This window comes from Camelina sativa, chromosome 12 (genome assembly GCF_000633955.1).
Source record: "Camelina sativa cultivar DH55 chromosome 12, Cs, whole genome shotgun sequence".
Taxonomy (NCBI): domain Eukaryota; kingdom Viridiplantae; phylum Streptophyta; class Magnoliopsida; order Brassicales; family Brassicaceae; genus Camelina; species Camelina sativa.
Window position 1 is genome coordinate 30,683,212 of NC_025696.1, and position 22,066 is coordinate 30,705,277.

General features: G+C 41.9%; 3 protein-coding genes across 4 annotated transcripts; 2 read left to right on the forward strand and 1 right to left on the reverse strand.

Moving 5' to 3' along the window:
- LOC109128032 lies at positions 124-5,635 on the reverse strand. The gene is made up of 2 exons (XM_019233705.1): positions 5,098-5,635; positions 124-266 (listed from the first exon to the last, which is right to left on the reverse strand). The coding sequence occupies exons 1-2, from the start codon at positions 5,633-5,635 to the stop codon at positions 124-126; spliced, it is 681 nt and encodes a 226-aa protein (XP_019089250.1).
- LOC104732939 (cytochrome P450 85A1) lies at positions 14,454-17,518 on the forward strand. 2 transcript variants are annotated; one of them, XM_010452543.2, is made up of 9 exons: positions 14,458-14,800; positions 14,872-15,196; positions 15,527-15,676; positions 15,760-16,005; positions 16,089-16,175; positions 16,263-16,341; positions 16,651-16,757; positions 17,043-17,167; positions 17,278-17,518. In XM_010452543.2, the coding sequence occupies exons 1-9, from the start codon at positions 14,610-14,612 to the stop codon at positions 17,363-17,365; spliced, it is 1,398 nt and encodes a 465-aa protein (XP_010450845.1). In that variant the 5' UTR covers positions 14,458-14,609; the 3' UTR covers positions 17,366-17,518. The 2 variants fall into 2 exon arrangements, with proteins under 2 accessions (XP_010450846.1, XP_010450845.1); XM_010452544.2 differs by lacking the exon at positions 17,278-17,518 and having other exon boundaries at positions 14,454-14,800; positions 16,651-16,770; positions 17,051-17,118.
- On the forward strand, positions 20,809-21,489 carry LOC104734034. Its single transcript, XM_010453546.1, has one exon. The coding sequence runs from the start codon at positions 20,809-20,811 to the stop codon at positions 21,487-21,489; it is 681 nt and encodes a 226-aa protein (XP_010451848.1).

Here is a 22,066-nt window from a genome sequence, read left to right on the forward strand (position 1 = left end):
GAGGAAAGCAAAAATAAAAATAAAATAAACAAAAATCAAAATCAAAAGAAAAAGAAAAACCTACCAGTGGGTTGCCTCCCACTAAGCGCTTGTTTTCAGTCATTAGCTTGACTGTGTTGGAGCTCAGGCATCCGGAGGAGCAGAACACGGCATTGAAATCCTCTTCATCCAAGGTGGTGTATAAGCTTTAGGTGCATGAGGTATGCCAAGGATGTTAGGAATAGGACCAGAGCGGGATTTAGGTATGGGACGGTATCTTTTCTGTCCTGCAAAATCATCAACAGAAGAAACAAGCGCTCTACGATAATTTCGTGGCTTGGTTAACTGTAAACAGTCTTTGTATCTTTGAAGGTCTTATTGATGATAGGAGAAGGTTTAGGTGAAGAAGATACATACCTTAGCCTTACCCGAGGACTCTGGAGTGTGGATTGGTGACTCTTCTGTTTGGGAACAGGTTTCTGACTTGGAGCATCAGTCTTGGAGCTGTTCTGTCTCGGTCGTGGAGGGGTGTCGATCGATACCCTCTTGGTGGTGACGATCGACACTGCTTCTGATGCTCGTGAATTTGCTTCTCTGCAGCTTATCTGAGCAATCTTCTCAACAGAAAACGTTTTTCCATCAATGGTAGGAGCTCTCCTCAGTTTATCCATCTCAAAACTCATACTCAAACCATCCACATTCAGTGTTATGTGTCCTTTCTTCACATCTATGATTGTACCAGCTGTAGCCAGGAAAGATCTTTCTAAGATGAGAGGATCTTTAGGCTCTGTATCATACTTCAGCACCACAAAGTCAGTGGGAAACATGAAGTTGCCAACCTTAACTGGAATATCCTCTAAAACACCTTCAGGAATTCTTTGGGAGCGATCAGCCAAGATAAGAGAAATCTGAGTTGGCTTGAATACTGTCATCCCAAGTCTCACAGCAACAGAATGTGGCATCAAGTTGATGCTAGAACCAAGGTCACAAAGTGAATGAGAAAACCTTCCTGCTGAGATTGAGAAATCAAGTACAAAGCTTCCAGGATCTGGTAACTTCTCTGCAGTCCTACATTGAATGATTTCACTCACTTCCTTAGAGATAACCACCTCCTGCTTCTTCTCTTTCTTCCTCTGTGAAAGCTGATTTAACAGAATTGCACTGACATCCTTAGTAAGCAGTGCTCCTTCTTCAGGGCTCAAACCATTGGATACCATTCTCTTCACATTGCGTTTTAGTGGTGGTGAAAGCTTTAATGCATCAATAATTGGCATCTCAATCATCACCTTGTCCATCATTGCCTTGCATCTAGCTTCCTCCATCTCCTGCTTAGACTTTCTTGGCTTGGGAAAAGGAACCTTAGGCTTGTAGACCCTCTCAACTGCTGGAACCTGAGATTTTGCAGCTTTTCGGCTCGTCTGGGAGAAGTGTCGACCGACACCCAGGTGGTGTCGATCGACACCAACATCTGGAGTTGAGAGATTTGACGATTTTTCACCCTGTTGTGCAGAAACAATTTCAACATCATCTTCATCCCTCATAGATATGGCATTACAAGCATCCTTGGGGTTTGACTCAGTTCTTCCAGGAAGAAAACCTTCTTGTCGTTTGACAGACCCAGCAGTCTGAATAACTTGATTCTCTAACTTCTTGACATGAATGTTCAATGCTTCTATCTTCCCATTCAGCTCAGTGTAGACATTGTCAATCTTTTCATTGAATGTCACTGTCAAATGCTCCTGTCCTTGCAAAAGCTGCTCAAGCATGGCCTCCATTCTACTCTCTGAAGAATTCTTAGGAGGTGGAGACTGATAAGATGTATTCCCATAGGTCCTTGTATAGCCATTGTTCTGTTGCTGCTTCTGGTCACCATTGTAACGTCTGTTGCCTTGCTGATTACCGAATCTCTGCCCCTGATACCCAGCTCCATACACATAGTTGACATTCTCCTCTGTATTCTCTGGCTCTGGCTCAAATTTCTCAACTTCAGCAGCAAATTGGACTGACTTCTTACCCACAAGGAGATTATGTACTGAATCCAACTTAGCATTAACAGAAGCTAACTGGTTTGAATCAAACTCTCCATGCAGTCTCTTTCTTTCAGCATCAGCTCTTTAAGTGCTATTGCTAGAACCCAAATTCTCAATCAAAACTTCAGCATCTTCTGGAAATCTTGTCTTGAAGTTCCCATGACTTGCAACATCCAAAGCTAACTGATACTTCCAGTCACACCCTCTAAAGAAGATACTCAACAGTTGTACCCTTGAAAAACCATGGTGTGGACAGTCCCTTTGCTAAGCTTTGAATCTCACCCAAGCTGCCTTGAAAGCTTCATCATGTCCTTGCTTGAATGAAGAAATCTTGACTCTCAGCTAATCTGACATTGCATCATCATAGAAATGGTTGAGGAAAGCCACCTTGATATCATGCCAGTTTGTCAAAGATCCAGCTGGCAACTGCTTCAACCACTGAGATGCCTCTCCTGCAAGTGATTATGGGAAGAGCTTGCAGAATATGAAGTCCTCAGTCACTCCATTAGCCTTGATAATGGTCACAAGATCCTCGAAGTGCTCAATATGTTCCAAAGGCTTCTCATGGGGCAGATTTGAGAAAGGTCTCTGCCCAACTAGCTGGAAGTAAGCAGGCTTCAGGTCAAAATCATTCCTCTGGAATGGTGGAGGAACAATAGCAGACCGGTTCTCATACACAAGATCAGCCCGGTTGTAGTCAGCAATGGTCCTGATCAGGTCTCGGTTCTGCTCCTGTCTTCGAACTGGGCTCTGGACGTGGTTTGCAACTCCACATCCGTCTGCTGCAGGTGGGTGTCGATCAATGCCACCTGGTTGGTGTCGATCGACACCAAGATTTGGATCATCAACGACACCAGCTTGCTGGTTCACGACAGCCTGCTCGTTGACAACAGGTTTAGCAATCACATTGCCTTCAGCATCAATCTTTTGGCCTAGCTCATTGCGCAAGTGGCCCTCTTGATCCCTCAAAGCATCATCCTCATCACGCATCAGAATAATCGTGTTAACCATCTTTAAGGATTTGGCTGCTTTTCTGTTCTCACGCTCAAGTTTTCCCAACTCTTGGTTTGAAAGCTTCAGAATTGGACCAGTCTTGTTGCTCCTTGTGTTAGGCTTATTAGGCATACACCTGAAACACACAAGAGAAAATAAAACAAAAGCGTGTTAGTTTGAAAATAAAAATAAAAATTTAGACAAAATCAAAAACTCAAATCTAATGGTAGATCAAAGAGTCCCCGGCAACGGCGCCAAAATTTGATATGCTCAAATTTAACCCTGAGCTACTCTCTCAAATTAAGAGATCACTGTAATACTTAGGGGTCGAATTCTACAAGGACTCAAGTCTACATAATAAATTATAGAGTTTTTCAATTATGCTAAACAGATTAAATTGAATTAAAATAAACAATGCAAAATATTAAATAAAAGCTGTTGTAAATTCAGAAAATCAAAAAGCTAGGCCTAGGCATTTTCTCAGGAAATTATGAATATTAAATTTAGGATTCAAACAATTAAGAATAGATCTGGAACTCTAAACACTTTTGTAAATTAATTCAATTCTCACTGGAAATAATATCTAAATTTAAAACTAGAAAATCCAAATCTCTTTGTAAAATTCTAGGTTAAAAATCAGCAATAAAATCAGGTTTAGATTGNTCATCCTCATCACGCATCAGAATAATCGTGTTAACCATCTTTAAGGATTTGGCTGCTTTTCTGTTCTCACGCTCAAGTTTTCCCAACTCTTGGTTTGAAAGCTTCAGAATTGGACCAGTCTTGTTGCTCCTTGTGTTAGGCTTATTAGGCATACACCTGAAACACACAAGAGAAAATAAAACAAAAGCGTGTTAGTTTGAAAATAAAAATAAAAATTTAGACAAAATCAAAAACTCAAATCTAATGGTAGATCAAAGAGTCCCCGGCAACGGCGCCAAAATTTGATATGCTCAAATTTAACCCTGAGCTACTCTCTCAAATTAAGAGATCACTGTAATACTTAGGGGTCGAATTCTACAAGGACTCAAGTCTACATAATAAATTATAGAGTTTTTCAATTATGCTAAACAGATTAAATTGAATTAAAATAAACAATGCAAAATATTAAATAAAAGCTGTTGTAAATTCAGAAAATCAAAAAGCTAGGCCTAGGCATTTTCTCAGGAAATTATGAATATTAAATTTAGGATTCAAACAATTAAGAATAGATCTGGAACTCTAAACACTTTTGTAAATTAATTCAATTCTCACTGGAAATAATATCTAAATTTAAAACTAGAAAATCCAAATCTCTTTGTAAAATTCTAGGTTAAAAATCAGCAATAAAATCAGGTTTAGATTGTTCACAAAATTATTAAATAAAATCTCTTTGCAAGAAATAATTTTGCTCATCAAAAAGTTTTATCAGGAAATCAATTATATTCTCATATCAATTTATTTTCCTAAAGTATTAATTCTAGATGGCCAATCAAGGATTAATATGAAGAACAACCTAAGATGAAGATCTAGATAGATAATGAATCCTAAATAATCAGATCTAATAATTCATAAAATTCCCGTGAAAAACCCTAAACCTAACAAGCAAACTACTCAGACATGTTCAATGAAGAACAAAACATAATTCTGAATAATAAGCAATAGATATTAAAAGAGTAAGAAGGAGTTCAAGAAATTCTTTTCTACAAAGCAGATCTCTATTCAATAGCTCTCAAAAATCTCTCAGGGTTGCAGGAAAAATAAAACTTGATAGAATAAAACTTAAGGGTTTGTAAAAACCTAAAAACTATATATATATGTCCTAAAACACGTCAGGGACTTATGTTGCAATTTTGGTAGACTTTGGGGCAGAATTGTAAAACTTCCAATTTTGTGATTCTTCATCGTCTCAAAAAGGTGTCGACCGATGCTCTTCTAGTGTCGATCAATGCCCTTGTTTTGATCCGAGATTTATGCTCCAAAACGATCCAAATTGCTCCATTTCGATCCATCCGTGCTAAAATCCTAGAAAACCTGCAAAGACTCTAAAACATCCAAGAAACACATCAAAAGACACTAAAAGACTCTTTATATCATGGTTAAAAACTACAAAAACCATGATATATCGTCCTTGAATCTTTGCTTTCCTTACGAGGAATCTCTCTCTTATCGAACCACTTCTTGAAGTTCACCTTCATAACTTCTTCTGGTTCCCAAGTCGTTTCCTCTATTCCTTCACAATCCCATACGACTTGAATCAACTTTGTCTTCTTCTTCTTATGCGGGCCTCTCATCTTCGTACCAGTTATCCAAACTGGCCGACCGATGATGGTCATATTCACTTGAAGGTCGGGTGGGGGTTCGGAGATAACATTCTCCCGTCCCGTGATGCACTTCCTTAGCATCGCCACATGAAACACCGGATGAAAAGCTGACATGGCCGGAGGTAACTCCAACTTGTAAGCCATCGGACCAATCCTTTCCAGGATTCGATACGGTCCCATGTATCGAGGTGTCAACTTAGTGTTCAGTGCTACCCGATCCTTACCCTTATAAGTCACGGTTTTGAGATAAACCATATCTCCAACCTGAAATTCCAACTCCCTTCGGCGCTTATCCGCATAATGTTTCTGTCTATCTTGGGCTTCTTTCATATTTAGCTTCAAGATCCTAATCTTTTCGGTGGTCTCGTCCACAAAATCTCGACCATAAACACTCTGCTCCCCTACTTGTGTCCATCACAAGGGTGTTCTGCAAGGTCGACGTATAAAGCCTCGTACGGTGACATGCCTATACTCGCGTGGAAGCTGTTGTTGTAGGAAAACTCTGCTAATGGTAGACGCCTTACCCAATTATCTCCCCAATCTAGCACACTTGCTCGCAAAAGATCCTCAAGCGTCCGCATTGTGCATTCAGACTGCCCGCCCGTTTGTGGATGGTTGGCCGTACTCATATCCATTCGCGTCCCAAAACGCTTTTGTAAGGCCTTCGATATTCCCGAAGTAAACTTCGAATCTCTATCTTACACTATGCTCGCTGGAACACCATGCAACCGTACTATCTCTTGTACGTACACCTCGGCCAATTTCTCGGCCCCGTCCTTTTTTGTTGATAGCCAAGAAATATGTCGATTTTGTCAGTCGATCCACGACCACCCAGATGGTGTCCTTCTTGTCGCACGGCACAAGCTCGTGATGAAATCCATGGTTATCATGTCCCATTTCCACTCGGGTATCGTTAAGCTTTGCAACAAACCGCCCGGGACCTGATTCTCTGCCTTAATTCTCTGACATGTCGAACAGGCTGCGACCCATTCTGCCACTTCTCTCTTCATGACCGTCCAATGGTAGTACCTCTTCAAGTCTTGGTACATTTTGGTGGATCCGGGGTGGATCGCTAATTGAGACTGATGCGTCTCCTTAAGGATTGCGGTACGTAGATCCTTATTCATAGGAACACACACTCGTCCCTTAACCAAAATAGTACCGTTATTCGCGGTTTCATTCTCGGTTCCATCCACCTTGGACAACCGTATCAGTTCTGCATCTTTCTCCTGTGCTAACCATACCCTCGTTAGCAAGTCTACTTTGTTCGCGGCCCCAAGGCCTAACGGTTCGGACTGTTCTGTCAATGCATTCAACCGTAGGTTTCTGATCATACCAACCAAGTTCTCCACTTCTCTCTTAGCACTAATAGCCGACCCTCTTCTACTTAAGGCATCCGCCACTAGGTTGGCTTTACCCGGATGGTAGCTGATCTCCAAGTCGTAGTCCGCGACCAGTTTCATCCATCTCTGCTGTCGTAGGTTCAGTTCCGACTAAGTAAAAATGTACTGCAGGCTCTTGTGGTCCGTGTATATTTGCACCTTACCACCATACAAGTAAGACCTCCAAATCTTGAGTGCAAATACTACGGCCGCCATCTCCAAATCATGGGTTGGGTAATTCGATTTGTGCTTCCTCAACTGTCTAGAAGCATAAGCTATTACCTTCCCATTCTGCATAAGTACACATCCCAATCCTTGACCAAAAGCGTCCGTGTAAACTACATACGGCTCATCCGGTTCCGGTAGTGCCAACACCGGTGCACTAGTTAGCATATACTTAAGTCTTGAGAATCTCTTCTGACATTCAGCCGACCATACATACGGTTCGTTCTTTCCCGTCAGCTTGGTCAGCGGCTGTGCCATGCTTGCGAATCCTTTCACAAATTGTCGATAGTATCCGGCCAGTCATAGGAAGCTTCTAATCTCTGAGGCGTTCCGTGGTCTAGGCCACTTTGCTATGGATCGAATCTTTTCCTGATCCACGGACACTCCCTTGTCCGATACTACATGTCCTAAGAAACCAATCTCTCGCTTCCATAAGCTACACTTTCTCAGTTTGGCGAAAAGCTTCTGCTCCTTTAACCTTTCCAGCACTTTCCTCAAATGCGCGGCATGCTCCTCTTTGCTCTTCGAGTAAACAAAAATGTCGTCGATGAACACAATCACAAACTCGTCCAGGTACTCTCGGAACACATTGTTCATGAGCTTCATGAATGCTGCCGGGGGATTGGTTAACCCAAACGGCATGACCACAAACTCGTAGTGGCCGTACCTTGTTCTGAAATCTGTCTTCCGAATATCGGACTCTTCTATCGGAATTTGGTGATATCCCGAAGCCAAGTCAATCTTCGAGAAATATGTGGCTCCTCGAAATAGATCTAACAATTCGTCGATCCTCGGTAATGGATACCGATTCTTTACCGTCACCTTGTTCAATCCTCGGTAGTCGATGCAAAGTCGAAAGGTAACGTCCTTCTTCTTTACAAAGACTACCGGTGCACCCCATGGTGAGTTACTCGGTCTTACGAATCCCTTCTCCATAAACTCTCCTAACTGTTTCTTTAACTCGGCCATCTCCGCCGGTGCCATGCGATACAGAGCTTTCGATATCGGAGCCAGGTTCCAACTCGATAGTGAACGGATCTGACCGTGACGGCGGTAACCCGGACAAGGGTCCGAACACGCTCTCATACTCCCGTACCACTGGTATCTCTTGTAGTCATGTACCCGTGCCTACTTCCTCTATCATGATAGAAGCCAAGTATGCTTCGCACCCATTATTGATTAACTGTTCGGCCTGCGTCGCCGAGACCAATAGGTTTCCCGGAAATGGCCTGATGCCCTGATACGCTACCATTCCCTTAGCACTCTCAAATAATACTCGCCCGCGGTAGCAGTCCAAGTGAGCTTGGTGCTTGCTTAGCCAGTCCATGCCCAATATCACGTCGTGTGCCTTCACTCGACATATGACTAAATCTGCCGGATATCCATACCGCATACCATGACCGAGATGTTACGTACCACCTCGTACGTAAACATCACTTGACCGCCCGCTGCCTGTACTAAACCAAAATGATCTCCGGGCTCCTTCCGGAAACCACCTTTCCTAATCGTATCCGGACTCACAAAACAATGCGTAGCCTAGGTGTCAAACATCACATGAGTTTCCACACCGCCCATGAGTAAGGTCCCTACACAATTCTACTTGCTAAGAACGTAACCACACACAACCAAACACACGCACACACACACAATATTCACGTAAGAAATTCACTAAGGTGAGTATCAAAACTTACCAGTGATCTACTGTGAAGTGCTAGCTTCCACCTGCCCGTCCGCGATCGAATACACCCTAGGCATAATCGCCGGCCGTTTTGGCGGTAGTGGCAACGGCATCACCTCGCTGGCCCATTTCTGCCCTTGCGTTCCCAACTGCGGACAGTCTGGCCGGATGTGACCCGGCTGCCCACATTGGTAGCACACTCGCGTGTCGCTTTCCTTCTTCGGACAGTTGCTAGCCATGTGACCCTTCTCTCCGCAAGAAAAACAAGTCCCAAGCAATTGTCGACACTGTCCCGAGTGTCTCTTGCGGCAAGTTGGGCACACACGTACACTATCCTTACCCATAGGTTTCCGACTCCCAGTCTGCTTACTCCCGGTTCCCGGTTCAGCTTTCACCACCGGCGCCTGCTGCACCATGATCCCTCCAGGATGCTGCTGAGCTTCCTCGACCTGTCGTCCTCCAACATGGCCGCCTTCTCCACCAGCTCAGCAAGACTCCCGAAATTCCGAATCATACACCGGTTGCGGACATCCACTCTCATGCCCCGCAAGAACCGACGAATCTGCACTTGCTCATCCACCATCTCAGTTCCACTGTACCTCTTGAGCCGGTTGAACTCAGTCTCATACTCACGCATGGTCCGGTTCCCTTGCCTCAAATCCAGGAATTCCGACTCAAGACGGCTGATAGCTTCTTGCGGAAAATACTTTGCAAGGAACAACCCACGAAAAGTCTCCCACGAACAATTCGGGTTGGCCATACGGCTCACCATACCCATCCACCAAGGATGGGCTTCCCCGGACAGGTAGTGGGTAGCGATGTCGCTCCTATACTCCATCGGACAACGCACCGAGTCGAAGTTCCTTTCGAGGCGACTTCTCCATTCATCAGCCTCGGTAGGATTCGCTCCTCCACTAAAATACTGTGTACCCAACTTGAGCATGTGGTCCATGATAGTCAAGTACGAAGGAGCTGCCACCACTGGCACCACGTTAGGTACAGGCGGGTTTGCGACCTGCGGTGGTGTCATTTGGTTCAGTATCTGGACCAAGGTCTCCAATACTTGCCCCATCCCCACGTTCGCATTCGCATTAGCACCTGCACCCACTGTTGGCGTCGCTCCCGTACCGACACCATGGGTCCATGTTCTCCGGTTTCCGTACCGGTCCTCGCACTCACTAGCCCAGCGTTCACCGCGGCAGTGTTCGGTGCATCCTCAACGTTCCCTCCGACTCCTGGTCTAGCCGAGGTATTAGCCGAGTTACGACTGTTGGGTGCCATCTGAAATACCATAACCGATTCTAAGTTAGCGTCCAAACCAACTTAGCCTATCACACCCTATGATCTATACATGACCAGTCTTACCGTGAGACATTCTTGGCAAGGAATGATGGCTTTTTAGTAACAATGACCCATGCACCCGTTATATGAACATGTCCTAGAACTATAACCGTGCTCTGATACCAAATGTAAGACCCCAACCCTAAAAACCCATACTTGGACATACTGGCCGATAAAAATTTTTCTTAGGGCCTATGTAATTCTACTCAATTACTTAACAAGACATAACAGCGAATATGTATAACAAGTGCGATAACTAAAAAATACGGATTCCTTAATAATAAGAGGTTCGGTTCATCCTTAAAAATAACAATTGTCTCATGCATGAAAATAACAAAAATTAATAAAAATAACGCCATCAATAATTCTACCCAAAGCCACCATCCTCCTCCTCCCTTGCCTTCGTCACACGAGCTGGTCAGCCACTAAAGTCCCAATCATCAGACCTATCTTTTCCTGCGTCCATTAAAAGGAGGCGTAAGTAAACAAAGTTTACTTAGTGGAGCGGTCATCCCGTCTCACTAGGCTCAGTTCAACGATCTCAATCTAACACAAGGTATATTCCAATCAAGTCACGCAAGTCAAACAATTCCCATGGGTTAGTAGTCTAAATTGCTTAGACCAACCACCGATTCATATTGCAATACAAACACATAACCATAACAAGACAAGCAATCAACAAGATTAAATAAACCACGGGTCAAGAGAATCAACCATGGAACTCGGCCACAGTCACGCACTCACCTTCGGTATCGACCAAAGGTGTTGAACTCACGGTTCCTATGCTCGGATCTGATCCCCGCTTCTACACGGACAGATCGATACCATTAATATCCGAGATATATCCATAACCATCGACGAATCAAGGTGGAAGAACACTTACCGTTCTTCTCTCGACTTGGACTTACGATCTTTCGGTTTAAGCTTCAATGGAATTCTCTCTTCCTCTCTTGTGGCGGCTCTCGGATGCTTATGCGAAACTAGAGAAATTCTAAGGGTTTTCGTCCCTTATATAGGATCCACGAACCGCCCTAAGTTGCCTTAGAACGATAAGTCTCACCGCCCCTAACTTCCCTTATTTCTCGCATCTATCCTTATCCTATCACCTTTCCATTTACCGCGAGTTTCCATTTCTCTCGGGTTTCCTTACCGGTGAGTCGGCTAAAAATCTCCGCGAGATTTCCGAGTCCTTTAGGCCATCCATCGGCCCATCGTCCGGTCGATCATGCTTGTCCATCGGCCCGGTCCATCGATCACCGATGCAACCATTTCCGGATAGTCTACTTCACTATCACTATCACTTCACTATCACTATCACTTTACTATCACTATCACTATCACTTCACTAGGATTTCCATTCCTATTCTACTCGGACTGTCCCTCGGACTAAGTACCAAAACCTCCCATCTCATTTCTCGACAATTTACAAACCTGTTCGTTCGAACCAATTTTCATCCAGAAACTTGCAAGCCTGAATGATCTGATCACTGTAAACTTGGGATTCCACTTCTTCAGTTCAAACGTCGGTTCACTACTACAGTAGTCTCGAACTCTCCATTCTCATACCCAATTCCCATAACTCATCGGGTTCTATCATCGGACTCTACCGTCGCTGCCTTCCGCATTCTATCGGCAATTCTCGATACCAAGTATCGGCAACTTTCGGCAATCCTCGATACCAAGTATCGACAACTCTCGGCAATCCTCAATACCAATTATCGGCAACTCTCGGCAATCCTCGATACCAAGTATCGGCATTCCTCGGCACTGGTTACCGGTATTCCTTGGCTCTAGTTCTCGGTAACTCTCGATACTGACTCTCGGTCTTTCTCGGCATCGCTTCTCGATAACTCTCGATACTGACTGATGTGATCGCAGGACGCGACCTCGGCCTAGAAGACCAAGACACGCCGGACGCGACCGAGACGCCTGACCAAGACGCATCGGACGCGACCAGGGCAACCTCTTCGGATGCGGCCAAGGCTCCATCAATCCTTCCCGGAGCAACCACACGCTCCAAGAGCTCAGCAAAGGCGGCCAAGCAGCGGCTCAACCTATTTGTCCGAACATTCGTCCAAAGCCAGCCTCCCCATGAAGACTCCAAAGGCTCAGTCCGCTTAGTCTTCACTGTTACCCAAGAGTGAAGACGGTCAAGTCGTTCAGCAAGGAAGTGTACTCTTTTTCCTCACTCCAGGTTTGTCCCAATGGGTTTACCGGAGAAGGTTTTAACGAGGCATGGAGCTAAACGCAAAACGCCTAAAGGCTAAGTTGCTTCACGCGCAAGGCCAAGGCGGTTGTCTCTCTTTCCCTCTTATTTTTGGTTTAATTTTGAACTTAAGAATATTCTCTTTTGATCCTTTATGTTTGTAAACGTTGGAGAGTGTTTGTGGCTAAGCGTGTTTAGTCAAAAGGTGGCGATGTGTTCTCTTTGTAAAGGGGACACGTCAAAAGGACGATGTGCGGATCAAGATGAATCCGCGTGTCCTTAAGCTCCTATCTAGACCTAGCTATTTAAACTCTCCTTAAGCCCTTGTTCCTCCTTAGACTTGTATGAAAATAAAACTTTTCTTCAAGAGAGATTCTTGAAACTTATCTCACTCTTCTCTTTCTTCAATCCGGGATTGAACCTTGAGAAAACCCTAACAAGCCTCGAACCGGGTTCGACAATGTTAGAGACCGTATCAAGAGGAGAGCCAAACCTCTTGTGTCGTCTCTCGATCCACTCATATTTCCCTCTCCACTTCGTTTCCATCTCTCCCCTTCGCAACCTCGAGTTCTCTTTCATAAGTTCCCGAGTTCCCCACTAAATCGCCTCAAATCATCTCCACCATCGTTTCCACCGTAGCCGGCCATTCGTTCGTTCCGCATCTGTACTATCCGATCGAACCGTTCGTGGTTTCTTGACGTATCTCCCAAACGGCCTGTTTGAATTCCTTCAAACTCCGTTTCCCTCGTTTGATTCTCTCCTAGGTCTGAATTCCAGAACCTCGGCCGAGGAAAGTTTCACCGTTTGAAAGTTGACCGAGAGCTCAAGCCGCAACCGTACCGCAACCGAGTCGTGACCGCGTCTTCGGGTCACATCACTGACTCTCGGTCTTTCTCAGTACCGTTTCTCGGTCACTCTCGACATTGACTCTCGGTCTTTCTCGGCACTGATTCTTTGGCAACTCTCGGTAATTTTGTTACCGAGGTTCCGGGTCGTTACACTATCACCCTACAGCACGCCTTTGGATCGTCACCCAAAGTCGATATACCAATTATACCCTCAGGCCACAAACTCCCTCGAGACAACGGTACACAGGAACCTAACCGTCCCCTCATGTGTTATTCGAGATTTCATATCTCTAGAGCAATCCCAAAAGGGGATAAAGAGGAGAAGGTCATCAACCTAATGGTTGGATAAAATAGGCTAATCAAACACAAGCTTACAAAAAACATAGATAGATTGGAAAAACATAAATCGTTGTTGATAGATCCATAGGAGCTCGGAGACAGAGACTACATCATGGTGTGTCAAAGAAACTTCCACGAATACATTGGGAAATTTAACATTAGTTACTATCAAAAGATTTTGTGACGTTGGAAAATGGTTTTTTAGTTTCATTAGTTGCTGGAGCAAGCCACTTTGAGATAACTAAAAGAAGTGGACATGTTCTCTCCACACAGGAGGAGGGCATAGCCGAGATTCTCTCTATGGTGAAGAAGGTTGGATGCAAGGTTATCTCCCTAAAGGAGGAAGGTGGGGGAGGTTGGAGTAAGGTTATTTCCCCAAGGGAGGAAGGCGGAGCCAAGGTTCTCTCCATAGTTGGTCATACACTATTGTGATGTAATTTATTTTTTATTCGAAATATTTTTTGAGCCAACAATTTAAGTGATTAAAGAAACTATGCAAAAGCGAAAGTAAAGAGACATATAATAGGTTTATTAATTTGTTCATAAATACATTTTTTAGGTGGTGGTATATAATATATTTTTACATAGAATTTCCAAAAAATTATTATTTTATTATTTTATTGAAATGTGTGATTTTTTACATTGGTCCAACTCAGGTCCGAAAGAATTTATTAATTTATAGAGAGTATTAATTTATAGAAGTTTTACTGTACCATTTTCATTTCGTTAATATACTAAAGAAACCACAACATATAATATATTAAAAAGACCACAAATGTTTTTTACACAGTTTATAATTTCTCATGGGAAAATACATTATCATAAACAGTATTCTTAGAAATCCATGTATAGTTTTTTTTATTATATACCAAACTTGTTACAAATGCTAAAGGACCTCCATAATCCAAATTCCAAAATAGATTTTATTATGCTTCGAAATAACTCTAAAGGTCACTATCATGTTTATTTTCATGCTAGGAAACAATAAAAGTGACAAATATGTAATGTTTTCCAAAATACTATCAGAACTCATAGAATAAGAAAATATACACAGAGTTGGTGTGATTCTTTATTATTTTTCCTATGGTAAGTCCATTATCAATCTCTCTCTATCTCTCTGAACATGCTGCACACTTGACTTAGCTTTCTATATAAACACTTGCAAACACACCTTCCTAGTCTCAACCACATTCCATAGCCACCTTTCTCTTTCTCACTCTATCTCTCTCTTGTCTGTTTCAAAACAGAGTACAGAACATAGATACAAACAAGAAAATAGAGTGAGATGGGAACAGTGATGGTGATGATGGGACTACTTGTTATCTTCGTCTCGCTCTGCTCTGCTCTTCTTCGATGGAATCAGATGCGATATACCAAGAATGGCCTTCCTCCTGGAACCATGGGCTGGCCAATCTTTGGCGAAACCACCGAGTTCCTCAAACAAGGCCCCAACTTCATGAGAAACCAAAGACTCCGGTAAAAAAAAACATTCAAATAACCAAATCAATATTTTGTTTCTCTTCTTATAACTAACATAGAATCAACAGATATGGGAGTTTCTTCAAATCTCATCTTCTTGGTTGTCCAACATTAATCTCGATGGACTCAGAAGTGAACAGATACATTTTAAAGAACGAATCAAAAGGTTTGGTTCCTGGTTACCCACAATCTATGCTTGATATACTCGGGACTTGCAACATGGCTGCGGTTCATGGTTCGAGCCACCGGCTTATGAGAGGCTCGCTTCTCTCTCTTATAAGCTCGACCATGATGAGGGATCACATCTTGCCTAAAGTCGATCACTTCATGAGAAGCTATCTTGGTCAGTGGAATGAACTTGAGGATATTGATATCCAAGATAAGACCAAACATGTATGTTTTTTTACCTTTCTCTCTGTTTTTACTATTTTTACCTTCTCTGTTTCTTCCGATATCAGTCTATGCCTTATAAGAGAAGGTTAGAAAGTAATAATAAGTTTTAGAGTGTTATCAATTTAGTCCTCTGTAGAGCCCATATGGTTTACAGTTTTCTGATAAAGACTGATAAACAAACTGATAATGTTATATGGATGGGTGCAATAGTAAATTATTGAGAATGTTTGTCTTTGATTATATCCGAGAATATTTGTCAGAACTTTTATTTATTTTTTATGTATCTTTTGTGTTTTTATAATTTCTTTATTTTGGGTGGGTTTCTTGCAGATGGCATTTTTATCTTCACTGACACAGATCGCTGAGAATTTAAGAAAACCATTCGTTGAAGAATTCAAAACAGCGTTCTTCAAGCTTGTTGTTGGTACTTTATCAGTTCCGATCGATCTTCCCGGTACGAATTATCGTTGCGGAATCCAAGTAAAATTCTCGATCTCGACCTTGATTACAAAATATGAATGAGAAAAATAACAGAAACTGAACTTTTTTCGGTTTCTTTTCAGGCAAGAAAGAACGTTGATAGGTTGCTAAGAGAGCTGATGCAAGAACGTAGAGATTCTGGAGAAACATTCACGGACATGTTAGGTTACTTGATGAAGAAGGAAGATAACCGATACTCATTAACCGATGAAGAAATAAGAGACCAAGTCGTCACGATTTTGTATTCGGGTTACGAAACTGTTTCTACGACATCTATGATGGCTCTTAAGTACCTTCATGATCACCCTAAAGCTCTTCAAGAACTCAGAGTATGTCCCTAAGTAAAGAACATAACCGGTTGTTACAATTCTCTGGTTCAATTATATGATTTCGGATTGTGATGTAATTGCAGACAGAGCATTTGGCTATAAGGGAAAGAAAACGACCAGACGAACCACTCGGTCTGGAGGATGTGAAGTCAATGAAGTTCACTCGAGCTGTTAGTATCGAACATTAATGTTATACTAACAATAACTAAGCATTACACGTTAGAGTTTAATTAATCATTACTAATTATTTATTACAGGTTATCTTTGAGACATCAAGATTGGCAACGATCGTTAATGGGGTCCTAAGGAAAACTACTCGTGACTTGGAAATCAACGGTACCTCTATATATATTTATATGTATTTTTAATTACAATTGCTTTGTCGGGTTTAATATAAATTTGTAGTTTTTATATTTATGAAAAAGGGAGAGAAATAATGTGAGCATGTGGTGGACCTTAAGTATGTCAATGATTTATAGTGTATTATGAATACCAACCAAATCCAGCTATGAAAGCATCCTCTTTAGTGTGAGCCATCTTTGTGAATTTCACTTCCAATAATTTTGACAGATTATAAAACCATTTTTTTGAGTGTGTTCTTTAATTAATTTTAGTATCCTGATCATGAATCTTTAATAATTGCAGGTTATTTAATCCCAAAAGGATGGAGAATTTATGTTTACACGAGGGAAATTAACTACGATGCAAATCTTTATGAAGACCCATTGATCTTTAATCCTTGGAGATGGATGGTAAGTTTTGTATGTCATAAAATCTACTAAAAAAATATCATTTTAGAGTTTTAGTTTTGTTTAAATTTCGTTTTATATGTTTATCAATGCAATATTTAAAATGATCTTATATTAGTAAAGTGTAAAAAGAAATGTGAATATTCTTTTACATAAGTGTGAAATGTTTTTAACAACACTTAATATAAAATACAAGGACTAGTAATGAGGTTCTCGTTTCCTATGTTTTTTCTTTGTCTGAAAACGTTTGATTGAAAATGAGGGTTATATTGATTTTTTTGAATGCAGAAGAAGAGCTTGGAGTCACAAAACTCATGCTTTGTGTTTGGAGGTGGAACAAGGCTTTGTCCTGGTAAGGAACTAGGGATTGTTGAGATCTCGAGCTTCCTCCATTACTTTGTTACGAGATACAGGTGTGTTCTTGATGATGATCTAATTTTGTTTTGTTTGAAGCTATTGTGGTTTTATTTGAAAAGTTTGTGTTATATTCTAACTCATTCTTACGAATTAATTATAATGGCAGATGGGAGGAAGTAGGAGGGGATGAATTAATGGTATTTCCAAGAGTTTTTGCACCAAAAGGTTTCCACCTTAGGATTTCTCCCTACTAATATATAACTTTTTATTTGTAAATAACCCCTAGAAAAACATTATAGAAGAAGCAAAATTTGAAGACATAAGAAGATATTCTATATTTTTTTCCTCTATTTGACCCATATTTTTTTGTTGATTTTTTCAAATGAAAATTGAGGTAAAGTTGGAGTTTTTCCGGCATTTTGAAAGCTTAGAATTTTTCACATTAATTCCCAAAAAAAAAGATATACAAATAAGGGACATGTCTCAATAATTCTCAATCTCCCAAATATTCATCGACAACTTCCCTTAATACTCCATAAGATCTAACCCCGGTCATACTATCCATTTCATCGCCATTTTTAAAGACATATGATATAGTAGGTCGGAAAGCTGGTTATCTTATAGAGCCCTGCGAAATTTGTCTGAAGAGTAGTGTCAAGGAAGTAAAACTCAAACCTATCGCCAACCTCCGAGGCCAACAGGTCAATTATGTCGCATTGTTGTGTGCATGGGATGCACAACTGGTTCTTAAACATAACAGTTACAGGATTCAAGGCTTGACACATAAGTAATTCCCAATCCTCTTCAGAGATAGTCCGCACTACGTCACGTACTGAACCGTTTGCAATTGTTAGAGATATAATATACTTATTCATCAATGGAAGATGGATTAACTCACCAATAGCGGAATCTTTACACGACGATAGTAATAATGATGTGACGACGTCGACATACAAGTTTCGCCCATGACATGTGACTCTGAGTTTGCGTACAGCCATAAACTCACCAAGCAAATCAGCATCGCTACTAAAAGGTTGAAGACTTTTTGCTCCATTAATTTTTATCTCTCTAGGTGTGACTTGCTCTTCCTGGTTAGGAAACCTACTCAATGAGATCCACAATGCACCTCTCTTAAATAAACTATCTATTATGTTTAAGAACTAGAATCGGACCCACGCTACAGTGTTGAGGAATTTTTATGGACATATACGACTCGTATCAGATTGGAATATATTACATATTTATTATACTATAGTGCACCCGATTATGGTGATTTATATATTTGTGTAATGAATTCTGATAAAATATAATGAGTTTTGATATAATAAAAATAAATAAAATTGAAAACTTTTACAGCACGAAAAATATTTGAGGATAAGATCCAAAACAGATTGGATGCAATATTCATTTTCATTTCACTCTAGTTTGATCAATCACATAGACTCTCATATTTTTGTAATAAGTTTGGACAAAATAAAAGATTAAAAATTGTTATTATAATGAGTATTGATAGAATAAAAAAAGAAGTTAATAAAAAGTGTTTAAAATTTGAGTATTATTATGAGTGTGGTAAAACTAAAAGATGAATAAAAATGTAAATGAACAAAAAAAATTAAAAAATGATAACATTAGAACACTAAAAAATAAAAATAAGAAATTAATTTTTCTTCTACCGTAGAGAAAAGAAAGAAAAAGAGAATAAAAGAAAACAAGAGAGCTTGTACTTCTCTTTTACTAATATAGGGATTATTACATTTTTTAGAAAGACATATATCTTTATAAATTTATATTCTATTTTTTAACTGTTGTAAAGATATATTTCTATAGACATTAATTCATTTTTAGATAATTATTTTTTTCTAAAAAAATCCAAAAATATTACTTGAAGGGTATACATTTCTAAAAACAATTAATTAATAGGTAAAGTAACCTAGGTTGCATGAAAACGGAAACGGATTGTAAGTACGCTAATTGTCAGGAGAGAGAAATTATAAAACTCTACTCTGACAATTAGCCTACTTACAATCTTGAAATTGAAGGGGTTTGGGCCAGTAGCAATGGCCAGGAAGTGTTAATGCCGAAAGAGATAGTGCACATTATCCACTTCAAAATCCAAAAAATACAACATTGTCTGAACTGGAAGTTTGAAATTGTTAAAAACAATAAACGTGTTCTCTCAAGTCTTAAAAAATAAAAAATAAATTCAAAGGATGCACTTCAAATTTGAACTGATATAATTTTTTCAACTTTACATGATTTTTTTTATCAACCAAATATATATATTAGAATATACGTGCTGGTTTCAATAATATTTCAAATGTACGGGTCGGAGAGTTGGGTCGCACAAATATGTAATGTAATTTTCTTGTTTGGCTAAGTATAAAACAAGCCTCGACTCAACCCAAATTATGTAAATCTAAATCGGTGTTGAAAATTAGAAGAAATATTTATGTTTTCGAACGTTATTGAGAAAACGTTTTGTTAGTGCGGGAATTAGCACTCCCAACATACCGATCTAAACCCGTTAAGAGAACCGATCATCTAAACCGGGAACTCGACCTAGGTTTGGACTTCATCCCTGAAGGCCCAATAACACCAAGAAGCCCACTGCCAAGGTGACGAACCGACACTTCAATTCGCCCTGCGGCTGACCTAGCAAGAAGGGAAGGACTTTCCTAATCAGTTCGCCTGTAATTAGGAAAGTCAATATATTCAATATATTCAAATATATTCAGTAGATCTTTGAATACCTATAAATAGAGGGCAATCCTCTCATTGTAAGATCATCCAATTATTAATACAAAAATCCTAATTCCTCTTTGTTCTTGAGCAAAACCTAACTTGTTTCTCAAGAGATTTCATTTCTTCTTTTCTTGTTTACTTTGATCCAAATTCTTTTAGAGATTGTTATTGAATTTGTTTCTCTTCTAAACAAATTCATTGTGAGAAACATCAGTTTCTACAATTCGCGCTAGAAGGAGGGGACCTAAGTTCTACAAAACACTTCTCTTCTAGATCCTATCTCAAAGAAGCAAGAGCCAATACCATGTCTTCAATCTCCAACAACGGTGCCACCAACGTAACCGCCCCACAGCAAGATGACCCAACCAAACGGGCAACCAACTCTCAGGACGTCGCCGCGGATCCACCTGTCGCCGCACCCACCACGCGCGTCTACGCACGGACTGGTGTTCGCCGCACTTCGGCTAACCCAGCAGATGAGTCCGCAGCACCTTCCGACGAAGTGGAGGAGGTTGAGATACCTCACCATGGGGGTCAGGAGACCGACGAGGTGCCACCAGTCAATGGAACTGTCGATAGACAGGGATCGCCTGCGCAAATCGCCCAACCTTCCCAGTTCGTCACCATGGACGATCTCCGTCACGTGTTCGGAACGGTCTCCAAGGACCTCTTCCAGGCGATCTCCGCAACAAATCAACGGCTGGACGCGATGGGGCACAGCGCACCCCCGCCACTTCAACAGAACGGGGCACCATCATAGGAGGTTCGGAGGAACGATCCTCTAAGCCGCCGCCTGTTCAGCGACCCGCCGTCTTTGACTTTCCGGTTCCCAAACCAGCATGTACCATCGGTACTCGCATCAGGGGCACAGCCTCGGCTGGGGCAACCCTCCCATAGAGATCCGGCAGCACCTTCCTGCCCCGAGCTTGAGGAAATGCACCTCAAGATCAAAGCTATGGGGTCCCTGCTCCACCGAGCTATCAGCTCGGCACCTGAGATCGATAGAATGTTCGAGGCCACGCAGCAACCTCCATTCACCCAGCGCATCTTGGAGACGTACGTTCCGAACGTGAAGATAAGAGTTCCAACTTATGATGGAACAAAGGATCCAGTACAGCATCTGACCTCGTTCATGGCTACCATCTCCAAAGCTAGGTTCACCGAAGAGCAGAAAGACGCCGGCCAGTGCCAACTGTTCATCGACAGCCTGGTAGAGAACGCACTGATATGGTTTTCCCATATCCCCCCGGGCACAATCGACTGTTTCGAACAACTGTCGACAGCCTTCCTACGGAATTATCGGGTGTTCATACAACGCAACGCCTCTAGTGCCGAGCTCTGGGAGATAGTCCAAGAACCCGACGAACCACTTTGGAAGTACCTCACCCGATTCAAGGAAAAGTACGCCACCATAACGGTCGCTGAGGACGTTGCAATCGCTGCCTTCAAGAAAGGACTCATTCCCGGCTCCCGACTGCATGTAGATCTCAATATCAGGGAGGCCACTGACCTGGATGAAGCCCTTCATCGAGGATCTCGCGTCGCTTACGTTGAAGAAGACGAGAAGAAACGAGCCAATAAGCTCCCTCCTCCTCGCCCAGCCGTGGCTAAAGAAAAAAGTCGAGAAACCAATTAGGAACCTCGGAAGCATCACGACCCGAGGGACCCCAAGCGCGGAGTGGTCAACGTGATATCCGAGGATGAAGGACAGAACACCGCCTCTTCCGATACACAAGAGGAGCTATACTGCGATTTTCATATGTTCGGTGGCCATTCTACAGCCGAGTGCAAGCACCTGTCCAATTACTTATTTGAGAAGTACCTATCCGGCAAAATCAAAGCGGTTTATCAACCTAAAGCTTTTCGCGGCGGCCGCGGAGGAAGAGGTTGAGGAGGAAGGTTCGGGCGATCCAACCCTGGCCGAGGTCAGAAGAGCGCCAACCAATCCAATAGCGCACCAGATACTCTGCAGCAGCCACCTCCCGCCGAGCAGCAGACGCCGGCACCAGTGGAAGTCCCCCAAACACCATCCAAGCGTCAAAAAGGACAGCAGAGCGATCAAGCGGCACCTTGGGGTCGTATCTCTATGATCATCGGTCAGACCGATGAATGCCCAGATTCTGTCCGAGCCTTGAAAAAGCGAGCGCGTCAGATCTGTAATGTTCAGGCGATTTCCGTAGAGGAAGCACTAAGCAGTGATCCCATCGCGTTCA